This window comes from Apiotrichum porosum (assembly GCF_003942205.1).
Source record: "Apiotrichum porosum strain DSM 27194 chromosome Unknown scaffold_3, whole genome shotgun sequence".
NCBI classification, from domain to species: domain Eukaryota; kingdom Fungi; phylum Basidiomycota; class Tremellomycetes; order Trichosporonales; family Trichosporonaceae; genus Apiotrichum; species Apiotrichum porosum.
Genome location: NW_021167110.1, coordinates 2,069,810 through 2,090,409, shown reverse-complemented (window position 1 = coordinate 2,090,409; position 20,600 = coordinate 2,069,810). Strand labels below are relative to the sequence as shown.

Below are 20,600 nucleotides of genomic sequence, written 5' to 3'. Positions count from 1 at the left end.
CTCGTCTTTTCTTTTGTCTGCTTCCTTGTATGCATTTGCTCAGTGCAGCTATTTTTCACACACTCCAGTCGCCCGGGGGCTCATGTCCCCCAGCCCAGCTCATCCATACGCCTCTGCTCAAGCCTCGTCGTCCCATACAAACCGCATCGTACCGTCATTCCGCCCCATCCCATCCACGGGGTCCATCTCATCCCCGTCCTCGCCCTCGTCCCACCCGACCGCGGCGCCCGGACGGCGGTCGCGCAGGTGGATCTTGAGTTCCGTGAGCGACTGCGCGTTCCAGCCCGGGTGCAGGCGGAACGCGGTCGTGGCCGCGCTTACGGGGCCGGGGGAAGGACGGGCCGAGCGCGACGAGCTGGCTCCTGCGCGGCTGCCGGGCTCGCGCGGCGAGACGGGCGACGGCGAGAAGAGCTGCAAGGACGGGTCGTTGGCGGGCGTGGACACGATGGTGATGTACAGGTCCAGCAGGTCGTGTGCGACTTCTGCAAGCAAGTGTCAGTTTCAGCGCAGTTGTAGGACCACTCGAACGTAAACTCACCATCGACATTGTCCACGCTCGCAGAGTACTGCGCCTCCCAGCCGCCCTCGGATCCCAGCACCTTGATGACGCGCGCGGCGTCGGCGTCGTCTGGCGCGTCGTCGTGTGGCCGTGTGTTGACCTGCGCGAGCAGGACGGCCGCGTACACGCTCCCCAGGGCGACGACGTGGGGCGGGTACGACAGGGGCGCCGGCGTGCGGTGGCTGTGGGAGTCAGCTCCGTCTCCTCCTTGCCACTGTGACAGCACTCACCAGTCGACGGCTACGCGCCATGCGGCCTGCGTCGCGTCCTTGTCCAGGCCGAGCTTGCGCCCGAGCTTGACGACGAGCGGGAACGGCACGGCGACGCGGAACGCAAAGCACATGGTCTCGAGGACGAGCCGCTCGATCGAGAGCACGCGCCGGCGCTCGTGTTCCAGCATGTTGGGGTCCACGGCCGTGACGTCTACATGGCCGCCGCGGCGGACCAGGTGCGGGAAGCGGAGGGAATACGACGCAAGGATAATGTCGCGCGGCTTCTTGAGCGTGTCGTGCAGCTTCGAGGCGACGTATAGCGTCGTGAGGGCTACTTCCTGTACAAGACGTGTCAGACGGCAGGCAGAACAGAGCGGGCGGGCGGAATAGAACAAAGTAAAAAGGCAAAGGACTCACAACATAGTTGAAGTCGGCGTACGGAAAGAACAGGTGGAAGCGCATGTACAGTGTCTGGGCGGTCGCGATGGTCCGGCGGGGGCTGGCGGTCAGTAAAGCATCCATGGGGAGACCATGGCCCTCTTTGCGGCTTTCTTTGCGACTCACAAACCACACCGCACGCCAACGGCGTCAATGAGCGCACACGCCTGTTGACGCGCCCTCTCTTCACGCGCGACGCTGAGCTTGCCGCGCTGCTTTGCTGAGAGACGCTCGACCTCGGCTGGGCGCAGGTATGGCCTGTACCGCTTGAGGTGGGATGAGGAAGGGGTGGGGTCTGCCATGGTGTAGGGGTGGGTGGGTGGGTGGGTGGAGAGGAAGATGGAATGGAAAGGACAAGCAAGTTGTATGTGGTGAATGAATCGCGCAATGGAATGTGGAGGTTGAAATATTGGGTTCCCCCAGGTCACGCTCACGGAGCGTGGGGCGAGTGGCGACCCCGCTGCTCACTGCTGCCATTGCGCATTGCGATGGCCCTCGCCACATCTCTATCAAGCTTTCAAAGTCAACCATGGTGTATCTATTGCACATCATATATGGATCCCTTTAGGTCAGACATGCACAGTTGCTGAAACTCACGAGTGGCAACCAATGTCCCGGACGACGTACATTTCACGGCGTGGTTCCTGTGTTCGTACCACGATAACTCCAAGACAAACACCACGTCTGCACTGACGTTGGCTTCCCCGTCAGACGACATACCAGAGCCTCCCACTCACCAGGCAGGTATAACGTATTGAGCTCGTTCAGCGACTTTGTTGGGTGCACGACCACATATTCGACTTCCTGGCTTGGCCAGGTCTCGCCGGGCTCTGGGATGTGGAACTCGCTGATGGGTGGGCTCATGACTTAGGTTGGGCTATGGAAGGGGGAGATTGTCCTTCCCTTGGGCTGTTTGCTTCTCTTAAGCCTCGCTTCTTTCGGCCATGACATACTTCAAGTTTTCGGAGAACAAGGATCAACTAGGAAGTGAATGTTGGTTTGTTCCCTTGTTCACGGCTGTGGGCTGCGTTAGAATCCCGACAGGAGGTCCGGAAGGCCCACGCTTCCGCGATAGAGTGACAGGCGTACTCAAATAAGTGGCTACCCGACCTTCTGTGTCTCTCGCTCACGGACGGTTTTAGAGTCTACAATGGACCCGCGAACCATCCTCGGGTGTAGCTTGTTGGATCTGCACGATTGACAGAAGCAGCACACGCTGGCATAGGATTGTCAGTTCTGTTTCCCACAGCCACACAGTTGCCACCTATTCCTGCAGTTCAATGGACAAACGCACCCTGGCTCCACTGCGCCACTGTCGACGACATAAAACAAATAAAACAGACTGCTCACGCACTATATTCCACCTTTGTTCGTCCATCTCAAGCATAACTAAACTCTGCAAGTACCACACGCCACTAGCGTCCTCACAACAGAGCCGATTGCACTGGTCCCACCCTTCGCTGGAACTCGTTGTGGGACAAGAACTCGACGTGCTCGCGCCCAGAACCCGCATCCCACCCGTCGTTCTGCGTCGCCATTCTAAACGTTTCCTTGACTTGTCCCCAGGTCATGGTGGATAGGATTCCAAGGGAATCCTCGCGTCTCTCGTGCAGTGCCTTTATTCCGACCAAGGTGAATTGGACGTCGGGCCTGTTGAGGATGGCGGGTACTAGGTGGCTCAGCACTCCATACTTGCCGTCCAGGAAGCAGGAGTAACCGTAAAACCATTCTCTCACTATGGCTGGTTCCTCCTCCGCCAACGTAATGGACATTGTTACTTGACGCAGGGATACACCAGCCCACCATGGCTCGGGCGCCAGCGGGCCCGAATACCAGCCCACCCCAATCTTGATGTGTTGACCATTTTGCAGGAGGTCGCGTGGAACCTCCACTGCTACTGCCAGGTGTTTGGTTCCAGGCGGAGGAGGTTGAATAGTGTTATACAGGGGAAGGATGTGGGTTGGAGGTGTGGGTTCTCGTAGCGGGCGGCGCGGAGGTCGGCCAATAACCTTGAGCTTTATTGCACGCGGTCTCGAAAGAGTCACCCCGCAGACTATTGTCGAAACACTAGTGGGGGAAAAGTGGTCAAACGGGCGGAAGGTGGGAATGAAACTTCGGAATGGAAGGAAGCGGACCGTCCTCGCTCTCTTGAACAGCAAACCGAGTATGGCCCAAACGAACGACCGTTTAATTCCAAGCGCTTGAGCGTCATTCATCTCGACTGGATCGAGAACATCGCTGATGGGCGAGCGGTCGGTAAAAACGTCCACTATTGATACAGTTTGGGTATGGAAGAGGAGGCGGACAATGTCCGCTTCGAACAAGCCTGGATAGTTGGAAAAATCAAGTTCTATGCCGTTTGAGAGGCCATTACCGTACACTATGCGTTGGTCCCACCTCTTCGAGTACCCCAACTGGTGGATGGCAAGGAAGTGTGAATAGTCGCGATGGACGCTTGATGGGAGTCCGATAGTGACGTGGTTAAAGATTAATGGGTCGAGCAGCCGTCGCATTCGTCGACAGGTCGCTCTAAGAGAAAACTGGACACTTGTGGGCCCCATAATAGCGATGGTGTCGATGACATGTGGTACAGACGTGTCGTCGAGCCAGATTTCAGAGCGGATGTTATCGCTCTCCATCTTGGAAAGGCGGGTAGTGGACTGGCCAACGCGGCTCATATGGGTGGCGACGAGGGGTTCCATGTTGAAGTGACAATTCGGTGGGAGCACGTTCATATAGGCCGCAGCATGTGTGTCACCAGAAGCGGCCACTCCATGAGTTCCGCATTGGGCTGTTTTTTTATGTCGTCCCGGCTACCCGCGTAGCCCTTCCATGTGGAGAAACTCTCATAGCATGTTGAAACATAGCGCTAGACAAATCAAGTCGCAGTGGCATTGGCCACTGGCCATTGGGCACTGATTTGGGTATCGCTCATTGTAAAGCAGCAGGCAGGTGCCACACCCCTCTGACTGCGCCACGGAGTGCATACTGTAGGCTGGGTGGCGAGCCCCGAGTTGAGTCAGCCTCACAACCGCTGTGTAGAGCGTATGTGGGAGCGAAAGCAAAGAGAGACGCATGGCTAGTCACTACCATATTGTATTTCGTATGCACAGTAGAGCTTGGGGGTGCTTGCCGTCATATGGACTCGCCAGACTCCAAACCGAATAAGTTTAGCCGTTCTACCGAAATATCAAGATGGCCCGTTAGTACAGAGGTTATAATGCCCTGGGAAAAAGAACCACGTATATTACCACAACGGCCGGGGTTCGAATCCAGGAAGGGACAAAATGTGAATCACGTATCTTACCGATAAGTGCCGGGGTTCACAGTCCAAAAAAACACTGGCCAGTGTGAAATGAGGGAAAGCCGGCCATCTAGCGACTATCTTTTTATTAGGTTTCCTTTGTTAATACATCTAGTCGCAATCAAACACATGGAGTTCTCAGAACGTGTGTTGCATACAAGGTGAGCCATGGGGCCGCAAGGCAGTAGTATTATTATTTTTGTCTACAACGCATTGTCAACACACGAGAAGGGCCCCTTGACAGCTCCCGAGTAATCGGCAATGATGGCGTCGACGGAGGTGTACATTCCAGCACCGAGCATGAGGAGGCCAAGGGCGAAGATGAAAACGTTGAGGACGGTGAGGACCGAGTTCAAGGGCGATGTAAAGTACTTGCCGCGGTACAGGTGGTAGAACGCGACGGCCCAGAAGATGAACCCGAAGAAACTGTCAAAGGCAGCCGACAGGATCGACAGGAAGTCGCCCATCGAAGGGATAACGCTGGGCGGGGAGTCAGCACGGGGGGGCAAGGAAGGGAGCCAAGGTGAGACCTAGGTAACTGGACGACGAAACTTACTTGCCAAGAACGAAACCGATGCCCCAAATGACAATGGTGATGGCAATCCAAGTGCCCCATCCGAGGACAGTGTGGGAGTGAGCGTGGCGGCTGTTACCCAGGAACCTGCGGTAGACAAACTTGGCGGTAACGTTGCTGTAGATGGCGCCAATGATGACGGTGGGCACGATGACAAACGCAAACGCTGCCTTGCGGTGCTTCTCGAGGAGAAGCGAGCCAATCATCGGGGCCTCGGCGTACTGACCCAGATAGTAGTAGCCCACAACCGACACGACGAGGAAGAGAATCATCTCCAAAAACGTAAGAGCGGCGAGCGCCTTTGGGAAATCGCGTGGTTCCCTCATCTCCGCAATGAACGACGGGTAGAGGATTTGGCCGACCCAGAGGAACGTAATGTTCAGGGCGGCGTTGAAGCCATTGACAAAGGTGAGCTTGGACGAGGTGAGCACACCGTCGGCATACGAGAGGGCCGGGGGGATGCCGCCGTACGTCTTGACGGGACCGAGGGTAGGCCAATCGCCGCCGTAACCGCCCCTGGGGTTGGGCTCAATGCCTGAGAAGATGAGGGCAAGGAGGATCGCAATAGCCATGCAGATGGCGGAGACAATGCTCATCATGGAGACATGCTTAAGGGTCCTGGGGATGGAGACGACGACTGCGGCGTGAGTGACGAGCGTGGCGGGAGTGACCCATGTAGCGAGATCACTTACTGCCGATGAGAGCGGCAATGCCCTGGAAGCCGACAGTGCAGACCGAGTGGTCGGACAGAGTGTTGAGGACTGCGCATGTCAGCAAGTGGTTCCATCTCCGGGAATGAAATCGGCGGTGCCACCCGGAAGGGATCGGCGCCACAACCAATCTCGTCTGCTGTGACTTTGTCCTTGTCCTGTCCAGCTGATGTTTCCATGCTTACCTTTGGCGCCAGTGAAGACGTGGAATCCCACCTGTTACATGAGCAAAACACTCCCACAACTCAAACGTTTTACTCACCAGGAAGATGTTGTTGAGCAGGAGCATAATGGCGGTCGCTTCATAGGCGAGCTTGGAGAACTGGGGGAACAGATGGGCGGCGATCTCGCAGATGTCATGAGCGTCGGGGTACTTCATGCACCATTGCCACAGCGTGTACGACGTGTCTGCCCTGGTGTCAGCGAGATGCCTGTTGACCCTCTCCTATCGCCACTCACACCAAGTGATAGCGCCGATGCCGAGCTGGACAACCAAACCAAGTCCCCAGCCAAGGACGCTGAACGACCACGGCAGGGCGAGAATGGCCAGGCAGACATACTCGCCAAACAGAAGAAGGGTGGCCTTCTGCCAGCTCAGTGTCCTGTACTTGATGTCGTGGCCCTCCTCCTTGGCTGCCAGCAACGCAAACACGTCGCTGCTGGCGTCGCTGAGGTTATCGTCGGCGTAATGGGGCGCATCGTTCTTCTTCCCCTCATCGGCGGCGGTAAGGACGACCTCTTGAGTTTTATTCACCTGGAGGACCCAGTCAGCACGGCTCCTTTGCCAGTCGGTGGCGGGGAGGGTTGGCCTGCCTCACCATGGTGAACGTTGTGGTGTATGTGGGTGGAGCGATGGAAAGCTGGCGTTTTTGCGAGAAGAAACCCCACTTTGGAGGGCGCGACAGGCACCTTGATGTACTGTTGTCGACCAGCCGGTAAAACGAGCGCGGCAACAGAGGGTGGGCGCAACGCCCGTGTGCGACACTGGCGCACGCATGGAGATGTTGTCCAGTGTCGTGCTCATTTAGACAGCACGTCATGTCGCTGTTGTGCGTGCGCGCGCGCGCCGGGGAGGGTGTCGAATGGCCCACGTTGTGGGTGGTTACCGGCCAGAGCCCCATTTTCCCCATATCGGGCAGTTTATGCGCGGCGCCAGGGTGTAGTTGATGCTCTGAGATTGTGGGTTGTGATTGATAGTTCCTGAGACTGCTCGCTCCGAGCCAGCGCTGGGGCTCTGGTGCAGGCGGTTTCACTGCCACGGCTGCTGCTCTGCAACAGGGCCCACAACGGGCATATGGGCTCGTCGTAACCCACGCACGCAAAACACAGTCACAGACGTCACCAGCGGCCAGCGGCAAGCGGCAAAGCGAGAGGAGAGAGACGTGAGAGAGCCGCTGGGAGCGCCTATGCAGTCCCTATGCGCAGCACAGCCAGCCGGCTCGATTGGAGATGGGAGGAGCCCATCGCCCATATGGCCTCCGAGACTTGAACCACAGCGCCGATCCTCTCACACTTTACAGAACAGCTCATTCGCAGCATTGACATGCACGTCGATCCCCGACGGTCTCTGCGTGGCGTCTCGGGTGCATTGCAAATGGGAGACAACGAGAAGGATCTTGGCAACAACAATGCGACGATCCAGAAAAAGGTCGACACGCCGGCGGCTGACGGGCTTGGCACAGGCGGCGGCGGGCGGGCGCGTTCAGCGGGCGCGGGGATCGACGCCCCACCCAGTCCAGGGAGGAAGGAGCCGTGTGGCGGAGATAAAAAAAAAAATGAGGTCATCGCTCGCCATTGCACAATGGTGAGCACGACAGCGGCAGCCAGCACCCAGCACCCAGAGCACCAATAGGGCGATACACATACACATCGCTCAGCATATGCAGAGATGTCCGGCCACTTGGGTATATAGCAGCGGTGGTCGTGCTGCCATCGTCGCGCGTGAGAGGATCTCAGATCAGTTTACAGCCAGCATGAAACTGCCGGAGAATGCGGTGACGGCAAACCGGGACGCACAATGGATTTGATCCGTCGTCCTCGAGTTTCAAGTCTGAAATCAAATCTCTAAAGCCGCTTGAAACGCGACTGTGGACTTTTTTAATAGCCATTTTTCTACTGGCATCACCTCCCCCTTATCATCACTGATGGCTCTGACACACTTGTTCTGGGACTAATGTGGCGCAGAACAATGGAACGTGGACCTAGAGCATCGCATGTGGCGACAAGAACATGATATATAACGCCCCAGGGCTGATCGCCAAGGACCACAACCCCGCCACTGATCGACAGCCCGTATCTAGATGTCCTCGACAACCAGCATCATGACAACCGCCACGCTTACTCAGGAGAACAAGCCTCTCCTTCGCGACGGCCTTGCACTCCCTTCCTCGACCAAGGCAGTGTCCCGGTCGCCACGTCGCCCGCCGCCCAGGGCCCTCGAGGGTATCCCCATTGACCAGCTGCCTGCGGACGTGCCTCTGGGCAGGACTCGAAGCCGTTCGCGGGGCCTTGCCTCGCCGGCCATCGCCGCTGCTACCCAGGATCGTCCATCCGTGACCCCCAGGCCGGTGAAGCGTAAGCGTGCCACCGATGGCCAGGCGAGTGATAAGGTACCGGCCCCGCCGAAGCGGGCCAAGACCAAGCCCAAGAGGTATGTCGCCAGCAGCACCTGGAGCTGACAGCCAGCACCAAAAGGACAACGTCGCGTACGGCTACTCCTCCTCTGGAAGACCCCAAGCCACTCAAGAAGCGGACCTTCTTCACCCGAACCGCTCCTGCGCTTAGGGCCGTGAGTCCCTTCACTGGGGTCGTACCCGTACATACTGACAAACCAAGGTCAACACCTCGCCTCCTCCCCCGGCGCGCAGCCACAAAGTGTTCCTCCTGTCCGAATGTCCTACCCACCGCACCGACTGTCAATGCTCCACCTGTGTACCCCCGGTGGTTCGGACGCGCACCACACGCTCTCTTAGCCCTGCCAGCGACACCCGCCCGGAAGACAGGGTGGAGCTCGGTCGTCCAAACCTGCATGATGGCTCGCCGTCGCACGCCGATGAAGGTGCCGACAAGTCCCCGGAGATTGCTTTCGGCAGCACCAACCCCTCGACCCCGCGGCGTCTGTCCGTGGCGTCAGCGTCCGCGCCGTCTCCTCCCTCTGCGTCCACTCGACCCCGCAGTGTCAGGCGAGGACTGGCGCCGTCTCCCCCTCCGACCTACATCTCCTTTGACATGAAGGACTTTTCTAGTGACTCCAGCATCGAGAAGAGTGCTGATGTCGAGAAGAGTGCTGATGTCGAGAAGAGTGCTGATGCCGAGAACAACGGCAGCGACGACGACGACGACGACGCCGCCTCCGCCTCCTCGTCCCCCTGTCCCACACCCACTGCCACCAACCCGTAAGTCACCCTCCCCGATCCCCGAAACGCAGCCTCCCTCAGTACTCATAACCCGTTCAGTGGCCTGACGAATTCGCTTGCAGGGACAAGACCGTCGACCCACGCACACCGCGCACATGTGCACCGTCCTCCTCCCCACTCTCGCCCTTCTCCCGCGACTGGAACGCCCTCCTTTGCCAGTGACGCCGGGCGTGGTAGCTGCGGCCAGCACGCGCCCTGCGCAACCGGTGGAACTGACACGGCGCCGCGGACAAGGAGGACCAGGTGGATCACGCTGGGTTATGGTCCGCGCGAGGACGACGTGGTGACGTTTGAAGACGGCGACGGAGATGGCGCGTGCGACACCACCACTACTGATCCTGACGCGGGGACCACGAGTAAGAAGGTGGTGCTTGACGAGAGCGGCGGGCCGGAGACCTGCTCGGCGAGGTATCACACGCTGCAGCAGGAGGTGAGGGCGCGCAGCGCGTTCCCAGGGTGGTCGTTTTAAACTGCTTCGTCTTTTAACGGCGGCAGTGTCTAATGATTCATCGCCGGATGTCAAGGCCACGCAACATCCGGAAGGATCACAGCACAAGCTCACTGGCGACCACGCCCCTTGGCCCCTTCACGCTCCAGAGGCTAACCCGCGGCCCGCTCACACGATATGTACAGCCAACCCTGCTTGCAGCTTGGCAGGAAGGGGACGCGGGGACACAAAGGGTGTACTGTATACTGCGGGTCGAAGGCGCGGAAGAGTAACGGCGTGCCATGACGGCGGTCGCGTCATCCTCCACCCACCGTGATCGAGCCGATTCACCCGCCTACCCCAAGCCCCACCTAATTCCTATCCCTCGTCTTGACACGATTCCACCAGGAGAAGAAGGGCGAGAGCAGCGCACCGCGCGCATACATAGAGTTCTTAGAGACAGATGGATGGATTTGCCGTTGAATAAAGGAAGACCCACGGCTCAATAGAGGACGCCTCTAATGCTGGCGGAAACGCCCCAGCGTCTGTGCCATGCTTGCTCCTGCTACTCCCCAGCAGTACATGCCCAAAAAGCAAGTACACTCTATCGCCACCTCGTTTCGATCGAGGGCTCTCGTTACCACAACAGAAGTATGAGCCTCGCGCTTTCCCACTAAGCCATAGCGATGTGAGATGTCAAGCTACGTGGTGGTATGGAGAAAAGAGGATGGGCGTAGAGAACCGGAGAATATTCACTGGAAATTGGACGAAAAATACCAGAAATATCAGACAGGCGCATGCACTGTTGTCCGCGTAGCTGGCTGCTGCAGCGTTTCATGGCTAACTACCGACGCCCTTCTAGTTGTCATTTACGTCTCCCTCTCCCCGTGGTTATGGTCGTGGGCGTTACTTGTGCTCCTGCGTTCGTGGTGCTCGCAGCTCGGGGCTGTGCACGAAAAAAAATACGATGGCGTAGAGAACATGGATCAGGGGACGAGGAGAGTGGACAAGGTGAGCGTGGGCTGTCTGTCTACTAGCGTGGGGTCGCCGGTGGCGCCGCGACATGCCCTTGACGATAGCCGGTCGTCAAGGCGTGCTCGGCAATCATAGCAGCGACACTCTGGGCGCGTGGTTGGCACGGGATCAACTGGCCCGCACCATGCAGTGGATGCTTGCTGTCGATGAATGCTGAATGTCTGGGCCGAGGTCATGTGTGGACACGTCCGTGGCCTGTAGTGTCTGGTTCTGACCGAGATTCGGAAAACGTGATGCATTCGGGTCGTCCTCGTCCGTCCTCGTCCTCGTCGCTGTCTTCACAGGCCACGCCGCGGCACTGCTGTTTCTAGATGTTGTTCAATGATGTTCGGTTGCGCTATCAGGCCGGGGAAGCGCCTGCCCATGCCCATGCTAAGTAAACACGCCAGTCATGATGGGGAGGTTGGCGCTGGCATGCCTGTTAACAATGGCATACACGAACGGTTCGTCAAAGACGATGGTCCGCAATGCAGGCGGCGGGCCCGGCGCGGCGCCAAACGTCGCCACAATGGTCACAGCCGTGCCCTCTGCGCCCTCCTCGTCCCACTTGAGGGTGGTCTGGTGGACGATGGCGCCGGGCACGTACGGCGCGTCCCAGACATACGGCATGCGGTCGCGCTGGAACCCGAGGGCCGCAACGTCGTTCTGGATCAGCGCCTTGTACTTGATGTCTGCCTTGGGCAGGCCCAGTTGCTGGAGCTTTTCGTGCGTCCATTGCCCGTTCTGCGGGACGCCGTCGCGCGCAATGGCACCCAGCGTGCTCTCGACGTCACGGGCAGAGCCGGGCTTTGGCTTCCACGCGATAAAGTCAAACCCGTCCTTGAAGTGCAGCCGGACTGCAGTGTAGTCGTCCGTGTCAAACGTGTCGACTTCTTTCTCCCACTTCATCATCATGTCCACTGTGCGCGTGGACGATGCGCCCGTCTGGAACCGGTAGTGGCTCTTTGTGTGCCGCCACTCCCATGCGTCCGCCCACTGGACCTTGAACGAGAGGACGTTGACAATGTACAGGACGGGAACCAAGGGGGACAACGCGTGGGTCGACTGCGACACGTCTCCTCCAGGCACATCTTTGGTCCCCTGCAGCGGCCTGCCCGCGCTCGGCGCGACCGAGGCGATAAAGTCGTCCACGGCCTTCTCAACCCCAGATGGCTCGCCGTGCTCTTGGTCAATGCCAGCCTCGAGGAGCTCCACATGTGCTCGGAAGGAAGGGTTCAGCGGGACACCCTTGGTAGCGACTACACTGTTGCCCGAGGCCAGTCTGCCACTCGCGTCCACGATGGCCTTGAGCGCCTTGAACGTGTGTGCAAACGTGTCGCGCGTCGCCATGTCGGCGCCGAGCTGCGTGGTGTACGCGGCAAACACGGTGTCGTCGGCGCCGCCAACAAGGAGCGCGAGGGCGTAGCCCACGGAGAAGGGCGACACGCATATGGCCTGCGTCGCCTGCCGCCGGCGTAGGACGAGGGCAATCCCGAGCTTGAAGAGCGCCTGGGAGACGCGCGGGAGCATCAGGGCGACGCGTGGGTCGACCGACGCGACGGTCGGCATCAGGCATGACGTGGTTGGTCCAAAGATGTCGACAGAATCAGGTTGCGCATACGGCCAGAGAGATGGAGTCTGTGAGGTGGCGAATTGGAAGATGGGAGGCGGAGGTTGGGTCTGTGGGATCTGCTGTGCGGTTGAAGGTGTCCACCCTGGTCCCCGAATCGCAGTGCAGAGAGACCTGAAGTCCGGTGGCGGGTGTGACACACTTGAAGGACCTGCATCTGGGTTTACAGCAGCAGCGAAGCCTTTGAAGGGTGGAGGGCTTTGGCCCAGGGACTCATATGGTGGAGGAGGTTGACTGGGAGGAGCAGTCTCTGGCGGCTGCTTTGGTGACGCGCCAGCGGGACGTGGGAAGGGGCTAGGAGCCGGATTGACGCTGTGCCAGTCGATGGGCTGTGAGTGTGTTGCGAGAATTGGCTTGGGCATGGTGTTATGGATGAGTGTGAGAGGGGGTGAGACGGGGTGATGGTGACGGCAGTGGATAACAACACGACGGGAGAGAAGGCTGCAGGGGGGAAAGTTCGGGCGGGTGCCTGTGGCACAGACTCGACGCTCCGCACAGCTTTGGCACCACGGTGTAGTGGCGACGAAGGCAACCATTATATGCTAAACGTTAGGAGTGTCGTGTACAAGACACCCATGCAGGTGGCTCCTCCCGCTGGCGACGATGGTGTGCAGAGAGGTAGACGATGGATGATGTGGAAGAGAAAGTGTGATGACGCGCCGAGAGAAACCAGTCGTCCGGATGTGTCTGCCGACAGGTGACTTATATGACGGCCCAACTCTCCCACGCTGGGAGTTCACCGTTTGCCCGTTGAAAAAAAAGGATCCGCAGTCACCGCTCAGGTCCTCTCTTGGTCAGAAATCCCAGGTCGTCTCTTTTCCGTCGGGATCTGACCGAGGAGCAGTCAGCAACATACGCGAGCTTTCCCCGCAAACACAGACCACATGGGGAGGGGGGGGGGCGGCCGACCAATGCCCGCGGTGAACCACCCCAGCCAACCGCGGCCAGGCCGTGTGCGGTGATTTCCGACGTGGATGAGGCCATATGAGACCTTTGTCGGCTAGTCCGAGCCGGGGCAAGGAGACGGAGGCAAAAAGGGGACATAGAGAGCGATGGAATGCGAATGCCGGCCCCGCGGAAACCGATAGAAACGGAAAACCAGAGTTTTGCTTTAGAGCAGGAATTGCAGGTGGGACGGCTGAGTAACCGCAAGGCCGCGCGAGGACACGAAACGATGAACAAGCAGAGAGAGACAGACGGGCGCGGCCATTCCGCGTCGGCTGCACCCGACCTGCCCACTCATACTCGCTTTTGCCCGGACACACGGAGATGAGTGATCAGTGACGAAAGACGTCGTCGCAGCGTTTTGGGCTCATCGTTCGCCATGGGCCCCTCCCCCATATGCATAGCCGACGTTGACATTTTATCTTTTCTCTCTTCTCTCTACTCTCCTCACACCAACTAACCCATTGCATACAGCACACTCACCTGCATTCCAACCTCCCTCCCTCCCATTCCAACCAGCCTCACCCCCATCCCCGTCCCCGGCGGCCTCTCTCGCCAAAACCCACCCACACCCTTTGCTCGGTCTTCCCCGCTTTTCGCCCGTCTGGCTTGACTCGCCTCGCCCACCCACCCACCCTCACCCCCCCAACTCCACATCTCATCTCGCTCTTTCTCTTTACCGGCAACGGCACACATCATGCCCGCGGTCCTTCCAGCCCACCACTCCTCTGCATCGACACTCGTCTCCCAGGCAGACCTCGACATCCTCTCCCTCCTCACCGCAGACGTCCCCCCCATCTCCGTCCCCACCGGCACGGCTGCCAACGGCGCACGGAAAAAGGCCAACCTTCCCCGCCGCGACACGGCCATTGACTCGCTCCTCCTCTCCGCCGTCCTCGCAGGTGCTGGATCGCACACCCTCACCCGTCACCACTTTGGCCACGGCATGGCCCCGTCCCTCACCCCAGGCGCATATGCGACCTGCGACCAGAGCAGGCCGTCGTCGCCCGCCCGTCGTACCCAGGCCCCTCCACCCGTCAAGAGTCAGCAGGCCCCACGCAGCGTGAGGCTGCAGGCCGAGCAGGCCCAGGGTGCCAACGGCGCTCCAGCGACGTCCCCACTCGCCGAGTCGTCCAAGACGGCATCACAGGCTGCTGCCGCGACCTCGTCGTCGGCCTCGGTCTCTCCGACGACGGCCTTGGCCACGTCACGTGAGCGCCTTGCCGAGTCGTCTGCTCCCACCACTGTGTCGTCGGTGTCTGTTGCCAAGGAGCGCAAGCGGCGCATGTCAATAGACCCGGCCCCCATCTCCCAGGTCTTGCAAGTCGCCTCGCCGGCCCACGTCAACTACTACCACGGCCGTGGCCTGGTGCTGAATAAGACGGCCGAGAGGCCGCAGGTCCGGTGTATGGCGCGCACCCGTGTGCCCACTCCACACGGCGACATTTTCCTCCACCTCTACCACAACTCGACCGACAACAAGGAACACCTTGCCATTGTCACCGACCCGATCCAGCTCAGCGCCGAGGCCCGGCGTAACGCGCCCAAGGGTCGCCGCGAGATCCGCTCGCGCTCCCTCGACGCCGTGTGGCGCGAGGGCGAGACCGACATGGAGCGTATTGTCCGTGGCGCCTACGTCGGCCGCCTGCACGCTGGCGAAGACGGGCAGCCGAGCGCACCGCACACGGCGGCAACGTACGCTCCGGACCCGGACGCCGAGGCCGACATCCTGCCCATGGTCCGTATCCACTCCGAGTGCTTTACGGGCGAGACGATCGGCTCGATGCGCTGCGACTGCGGCGAGCAGCTCGACGAGGCCATGCGCCGCATTGCCGAGCCCCAGCGCGTCCCCACCACCACCACCACCAGCACCGGCAGCAGCGGCAGCCAGGACGCCCAGCTGCCCACGCCCGAGGCGTCGCGCGCACCCTCGCCTGGCGCGCGCCCGTCCGGCCCCCTCGTCCCCGGCCGCGGTGTTGTCATCTACATGCGCCAGGAAGGCCGCGGTATTGGCCTGCTGGAGAAGATCCGCGCCTACAACCTGCAGGACCTGGGCCACGACACCGTCACCGCCAACCTCCTGCTGGGCCACGGCGCCGACGAGCGCACGTACGCCGTCTCGGCCGAGATCCTCGCCGACCTGGGCCTGGCAGGCGCCCAGGCCGTCGAGACCTCGGGTATCCGCCTGCTCACCAACAACCCGGAAAAGGTCGAGGGCCTCCAGGGCGAAGGTGTGCGCATCACCGAGCGCGTCGGCATGGTCCCGCGCGACTGGCAGTGCCGCCACAGCGACTCGCCGCGCGGTGCCGCCCTCGAGCTCGACGACGACGAGAAGGAGTATGACGAGTGGCGCGCGCGCCAGGCCGGCGTGGGCCTCCTCGGCGCCGCGACCACGCGCGGACCCGAGCTGGAAAAGTACCTCCGCACAAAGATCGAGCGCATGGGTCACAGTGAGTGCCGGCTGAGATGGCTGTTTTAGTATGGAATCGCAGCTGACAGATGGTGTCCTTTTTAGTGATTGACATTCCCGAGTCCGAGTAATCGAGAGAGGAGGAAAGCGAAGCAAAGACAGAAGCGGGGGCGGGGTGTGGTCATGTTTTTTCGGCGTCGAGAGATCTTGTATACCTGTAGTAGGGACATCTTGCAACAGTTCAGTTTAAACCGCACACCGTGGAGCTGATCGAGCAGAGTTGGTAGGGAGAGGCGTATTACTGCTCTTTCCAACTTTTTAGACATTCATTTTGGCGAGGCGACGCCACGGAACGCTCTCATGTACGGGTTACCGAGCACAGGCACTGATCGATCCGTGGATCCGTGGCCCGTGGCCTGCAGCTCTGAGCACGAGGCGCATGAGTTATAAGTTTGAAGGTTTGGCGGCGGCGGCAGTCGACGGGGGCCGGGATGGGGCCATGGGATGGGGGCGAGCGAGAGGACTGGCAGACGCTGACCGCTGGCGGTTTGGATGGTGAGAGCGAGGTCGGTTGTCGCGATCGTGACGCGAGTCGCGTCAACCGTCCATCCAAAGCAACGGGTGCCGCAACCTGTCTATCCACCATACCCCGCTGGCCACTGTACCACTGTGGTCCATGCACAACACTTCAAAGTGCACACCCTCACTGCTGGCCCCGGTCACTGCGATCACCAACTGTACTGTCCGGTGTACGCGTCTGGGTGGGTGCCCTTGGTCAGCCATCTGTCAGGGAAGACGAGAGCCGTGGGTGGGTGCTGGTGGCAGCTGCTGTAATATACATGTAGCGACGGGTTCATGCGACACTACACCCCATACGGAACATGAAGATGCATGCAGTGATCCTTGTCGTTGCACATGTCACCTAGACATAGAGACGACTGACAGACATGATCATCTCCACGGTGGCCACTGTATCGTTCCGCCCAATGCGTCCGCCGGCCGTGTTGTTTATAACGGCCCAGAGATAATATTTGCCACCGCTCCCTCCCCTCACCCTGGCCGCATCTGGAGCCTTTGGCGTTTTTGACGCGACGCGAGCACACACTACTTTCTATACTTCTGTCATCTCTCGGTCTCCCTCATTCCAACACACACACGACACAGCTCGTTTCCCACATTCTTGTACCCCCTTCCCACCTACATGTCGGCCAAGGAATCGGAGCGCAGGCGCGTAAGTACACCTCACTCACACCTCAGCTGTAGCTGATCCACCCCCCTTCAGATCCTCGACAACCTGCGTGCAATGAAGCAGGGCGGACCTGCTCCCCAACCTGCTGCGCTATCCATGTCCAGCTCCACCTCGGGTCCCACGGGGACCGCTGAGCACCCAATATCCATCAACGGCACGCCCGAGCCGCAGCCTGCCAACGGCAACGGCGTGCTCGTACCCTCCAGCTCGCCTGGCGCGTACCCCGCCCCGCTGCCTGCACCTCGAGGCTCGACGGCGATTCCCTCGTCCAACCTCGCCCGCACCGCGGCCGCACTGGGTTCCCCACTCGGCACTCTCAATGCTGTCCGCGGGAACGGAAATGGGGTGGCGGGCGCCGCCGCCAGCGTGAGCCCCAACGGAGCCAAGGCAGCGGGCAAGCCGTCGCTCGCCGACTTCTCGCCATCGTCGCCACAGCCGCTTTCGCGCCTCAAGAAGCGCTACGGCGACGACGAGTCGCCCACCAAGCCCGCTGCGGCGTCTCTTGTCGCCGCTGCTGGCGGCGCGGGTCCCAGCCGCTCCGGCGCCGCTGTGAGCCGCTTCCAGCCCAAGGGCCGAGGCACGCCCAAGCTCATTGCGGCGGCCAAGGCCGAGCACAACAGCGAGCGCGAGACGACCATCAACCGCTTCATGACGCAGTTCCCCAACGTGCCCCGCCATGACATTGCGCAGGCCATGTATCGCCACGGCGAGAACGACGCGCAGGCGCTGCTCAACGAGCTGCGCCGCGCCAACAACAGGCCCGCCGCCGCGGCCCCGCCTCCCAAGACGGTCAACCTCCAGGCGTTCGCGTTCCAGCCCGCGGTGCCCAGCTCGTCGTCGATCGCGCCGCCGCCCTCGGCGTCCACATCGCTCTCGCTCCCTGCCATGCCTGGCCTGCCGCAGGCGTCGGCGGGCACCACGTCCGCCGCGGCCGTGATGGCACAGGCGGCTGCCGCGCGGCCCAACGGTGGCAAGAGGCGAAAGAACGAAAAGTCGACGATTTACGCCAACCGCGAAGAGAAAAAGAACAAGAAGCGCGACCCGGACAATGACGAGTCCGAGTCCGAGGCCGACTCGGACGGCGGGAGCGACGCGTGGTCTGGCGACGAGACGCGGAAACGCAAAAAGCGCCGGTCGACCGATGAAGACGAGGTGGATGCCGAAGGCGCCGCGCTCGAGGCGTTCAACAACGCCGAGGCGTCCGTCCTCACGGGCACCATTGCGTGCAGTGACGAGCAGGCCGAGCGGATCATCTCGCTGCGGCCGTACGACGGCACCGACGACGTGTACCACAAGCTGTCCAAGGCGCGCGGCGTCTCGTACAAGCTGTTTGAGCAGTACACCGAGATCATGGAGGGTTACGTGCAGATTGACGCGTGCCTCAACCGCTGCGAGAGCATTGCCAACGACATTGCGCACACGCTGTCGGTGTGGAAGGGCGCCGCGACCCTCAGCAGCAGCGTGACGGGCACGCCGCGGTCGGACGGCCTCAACGACGTCAAGGTCGACGTCGACAAGGTGTCGGAACTGCTGCGCAACGAGACGGACATGAAGCGCCGCAAAATCCTCAGCTCGTACATCCGCACCCAGCCGTCGCTGCTCAGCGAGGGCACCGTGCTCAAGGACTACCAGCTGCTCGGCGTCAACTGGCTCAACCTCTTGTGGTCGCGCAAGATCGGATGCATCCTCGCCGACGAGATGGGTCTGGGCAAGACCATCCAGGTCATTGCGTTCTTGGCGTACCTAAAGGAAAAGGGTGTAAAGGGCCCGCACATGATCTTTGTCCCGGCCTCGACACTCGAAAACTGGACGCGTGAGTTTGACCGGTTTGCGCCCGACATCGACGTCCAGACGTACTATGGCTCGCAGAACGAGCGCGCCGAGCTGCGCGAGGTGCTCAAGCGCAAGGCGCGCGATGGCGAGCTCGAGGTCGTCCTCGCGTCGTACACGCAGGTGGCGAGCCACGACGACCTCAAGTTTTTCCGCCGGAAAATCGAGTTTGAGACGTGTGTCTACGACGAGGCGCACGCCCTCAAGAGCTTTACCACAAAACGATACCAGGACCTGGTGTCGATTCGCCCCAAGTGGCGCCTGCTCCTCACGGGCACGCCCGTCCAGAACAACCTGCAAGAGCTCGTGTCGCTGCTCATGTTCATCCACAAGGACATCTTCGTCGAGGCCGAGCCGTACCTCCGTGCCATCTTCAAGGTCCAGTCGCAGGGCCAGGTCAACATGCTGTCGCAGCAGCGCGTGTCGCGCGCGCGGACGATGCTCACGCCGTTTGTCCTCCGTCGCCGAAAGGCTAATGTGGGTTGTTGATCTCGTTTGTGGCGGCAGAGCTAACCCTCCTCCAGGTCCTTACCCTCCCGCCCAAGATTGAGCGCGTGCAAGAGTGCGAGATGACGCCAACCCAGGCGCGCCTGTACCGCGAGACGCTGCGGCGGTCGCGCAAGGCCATGGCCGAGATGAGCGAGGAGGCGCTCGCGGCCGTCGCGGACGAGGACGAGGACGGCAAGAAGAAGCCCAAGGGCAAAGCCGCAAAGGGCAAAGTGGTCGCGGACAAGAACTCGTCTGCCAACATTCTCATGGACCTGCGCAAGGCCGCAAGCCACCCGCTCCTCTTCCGCCGCCTGTACAACTCGGCCAAGGTCCAGCAGATTGCAAAGGCGTGTCTGAACACGCCCAAGTGGTGCGACTCGCGCCTCGACTATGTCATCGAGGACCTCGAGGTCATGAGCGATGCCGAGATCCACCACTTTGTCACCGAGCACGAGGAGCTCGAGCATTTCGCGCTCACGCCCGACACGTTCCTCGAGTGCGGCAAAGTGCAAGCGCTCAAGGAACACATTGACCGGTGTATCGCCGACGGCAAGCGCATGCTCCTCTTCAGCCAGTTTACAATGATCCTCGACATTCTCCAGGTGACCCTCGACCACCTGAACGTGCGCTACATCCGCCTCGACGGCGGCACGCGCACCGACGAGCGCCAGGGCCTGGTGGACGATTTCAACGACGACGAGGAAATCACCGTCTTCTTGCTATCCACAAAGGCCGGCGGCGTCGGCATCAACCTGACGGCCGCGTCGGTCGTCGTCATCTTTGACCAAGACTTCAACCCGCACAACGACAGGCAGGCCGCCGACCGCGCGTACCGTATCGGCCAGGAACGCGAGGTCGAGGTCATCAAGCTCATCTCCAAGGACTCGATCGACGAGGACATTCTCAGTATCGGCGTGACAAAGCTGCAGCTCGACGACATGGTCGGCGGCGACGAGAGCCCCGCCGCGGGCGGCGCCGCTGGCGCGGCTGGTGGGGCGGCCGCAGGAGAAGGCGCCGGCGACGACAAGACGGCCAAGGAGCTGAAAAAGTCGCTGCTCACCACCCTCCGGAAGAAGTTTGAGGCCGAGGGAGACGAAAAGGCCCTCGACGACGACTTGGCCGCCAACGCAGAGGACGGCGACGTGCCCATGCCAGAGAGCACGCAGGTCAAGCGCGCCCGCGGCGTCACTGCCAAAGTGGAGCCCACGGCGTCGCTCCCTCTGTAGGAAGCCTCTACCGTCGTGGGTTCTAGGTTCTGGGTTCTAGCCGACACATAGCCATAGTCATGCAACTCTACTGTACACCTGCTGCTGCATTATGCACCTCCGCGACTCAGCCCTCCACGCCGCACGAGGGATATCCGCCCGCACCCCTCCCACACCACGCACCACGT

At 60.6% G+C, this 20,600-nt stretch overlaps 7 protein-coding genes and 1 non-coding gene across 8 annotated transcripts; 3 read left to right on the top strand and 5 right to left on the bottom strand.

The window, feature by feature from the left end:
- Window positions 1–117: 117 nt before the first annotated feature.
- EHS24_006358 (uncharacterized protein) lies at window positions 118–1,511 on the bottom strand (the record flags this gene model as incomplete). The annotated part of the gene is made up of 5 exons (XM_028621825.1): window positions 118–482; window positions 539–741; window positions 790–1,109; window positions 1,189–1,270; window positions 1,336–1,511. 5 exons carry the CDS (start codon window positions 1,509–1,511, stop codon window positions 118–120), a joined length of 1,146 nt encoding a protein of 381 aa, XP_028478277.1.
- A 1,122-nt stretch (window positions 1,512–2,633) lies between these two features.
- EHS24_006357 (uncharacterized protein) lies at window positions 2,634–3,911 on the bottom strand (the record flags this gene model as incomplete). The annotated part of the gene is made up of 1 exon (XM_028621824.1): window positions 2,634–3,911. The coding sequence occupies one exon, from the start codon at window positions 3,909–3,911 to the stop codon at window positions 2,634–2,636; it is 1,278 nt and encodes a 425-aa protein (XP_028478276.1).
- Window positions 3,912–4,716: 805 nt separating this feature from the next.
- On the bottom strand, window positions 4,717–6,618 carry EHS24_006356 (uncharacterized protein; the record flags this gene model as incomplete). Its single annotated transcript, XM_028621823.1, has 7 exons — window positions 4,717–4,993; window positions 5,070–5,724; window positions 5,780–5,848; window positions 5,983–6,013; window positions 6,060–6,205; window positions 6,257–6,551; window positions 6,616–6,618. 7 exons carry the CDS (start codon window positions 6,616–6,618, stop codon window positions 4,717–4,719), a joined length of 1,476 nt encoding a protein of 491 aa, XP_028478275.1.
- A 1,500-nt stretch (window positions 6,619–8,118) lies between these two features.
- EHS24_006355 (uncharacterized protein) lies at window positions 8,119–9,375 on the top strand (the record flags this gene model as incomplete). The annotated part of the gene is made up of 4 exons (XM_028621822.1): window positions 8,119–8,447; window positions 8,483–8,585; window positions 8,633–9,192; window positions 9,276–9,375. The coding sequence occupies 4 exons, from the start codon at window positions 8,119–8,121 to the stop codon at window positions 9,373–9,375; spliced, it is 1,092 nt and encodes a 363-aa protein (XP_028478274.1).
- Window positions 9,376–10,245: 870 nt separating this feature from the next.
- EHS24_006354 lies at window positions 10,246–10,328 on the bottom strand. Its single transcript has one exon. It is a non-coding gene; the product is annotated as a tRNA-Met (tRNA).
- Window positions 10,329–11,047: 719 nt separating this feature from the next.
- On the bottom strand, window positions 11,048–12,646 carry EHS24_006353 (uncharacterized protein; the record flags this gene model as incomplete). The annotated part of the gene is made up of 1 exon (XM_028621821.1): window positions 11,048–12,646. One exon carries the CDS (start codon window positions 12,644–12,646, stop codon window positions 11,048–11,050), a length of 1,599 nt encoding a protein of 532 aa, XP_028478273.1.
- Window positions 12,647–13,926: 1,280 nt separating this feature from the next.
- On the top strand, window positions 13,927–15,770 carry RIB1 (GTP cyclohydrolase II; the record flags this gene model as incomplete). Its single annotated transcript, XM_028621820.1, has 2 exons — window positions 13,927–15,679; window positions 15,745–15,770. 2 exons carry the CDS (start codon window positions 13,927–13,929, stop codon window positions 15,768–15,770), a joined length of 1,779 nt encoding a protein of 592 aa, XP_028478272.1.
- Window positions 15,771–16,840: 1,070 nt separating this feature from the next.
- On the top strand, window positions 16,841–20,433 carry EHS24_006351 (uncharacterized protein; the record flags this gene model as incomplete). Its single annotated transcript, XM_028621819.1, has 3 exons — window positions 16,841–16,870; window positions 16,922–19,195; window positions 19,243–20,433. 3 exons carry the CDS (start codon window positions 16,841–16,843, stop codon window positions 20,431–20,433), a joined length of 3,495 nt encoding a protein of 1,164 aa, XP_028478271.1.
- Window positions 20,434–20,600: the final 167 nt, after the last annotated feature.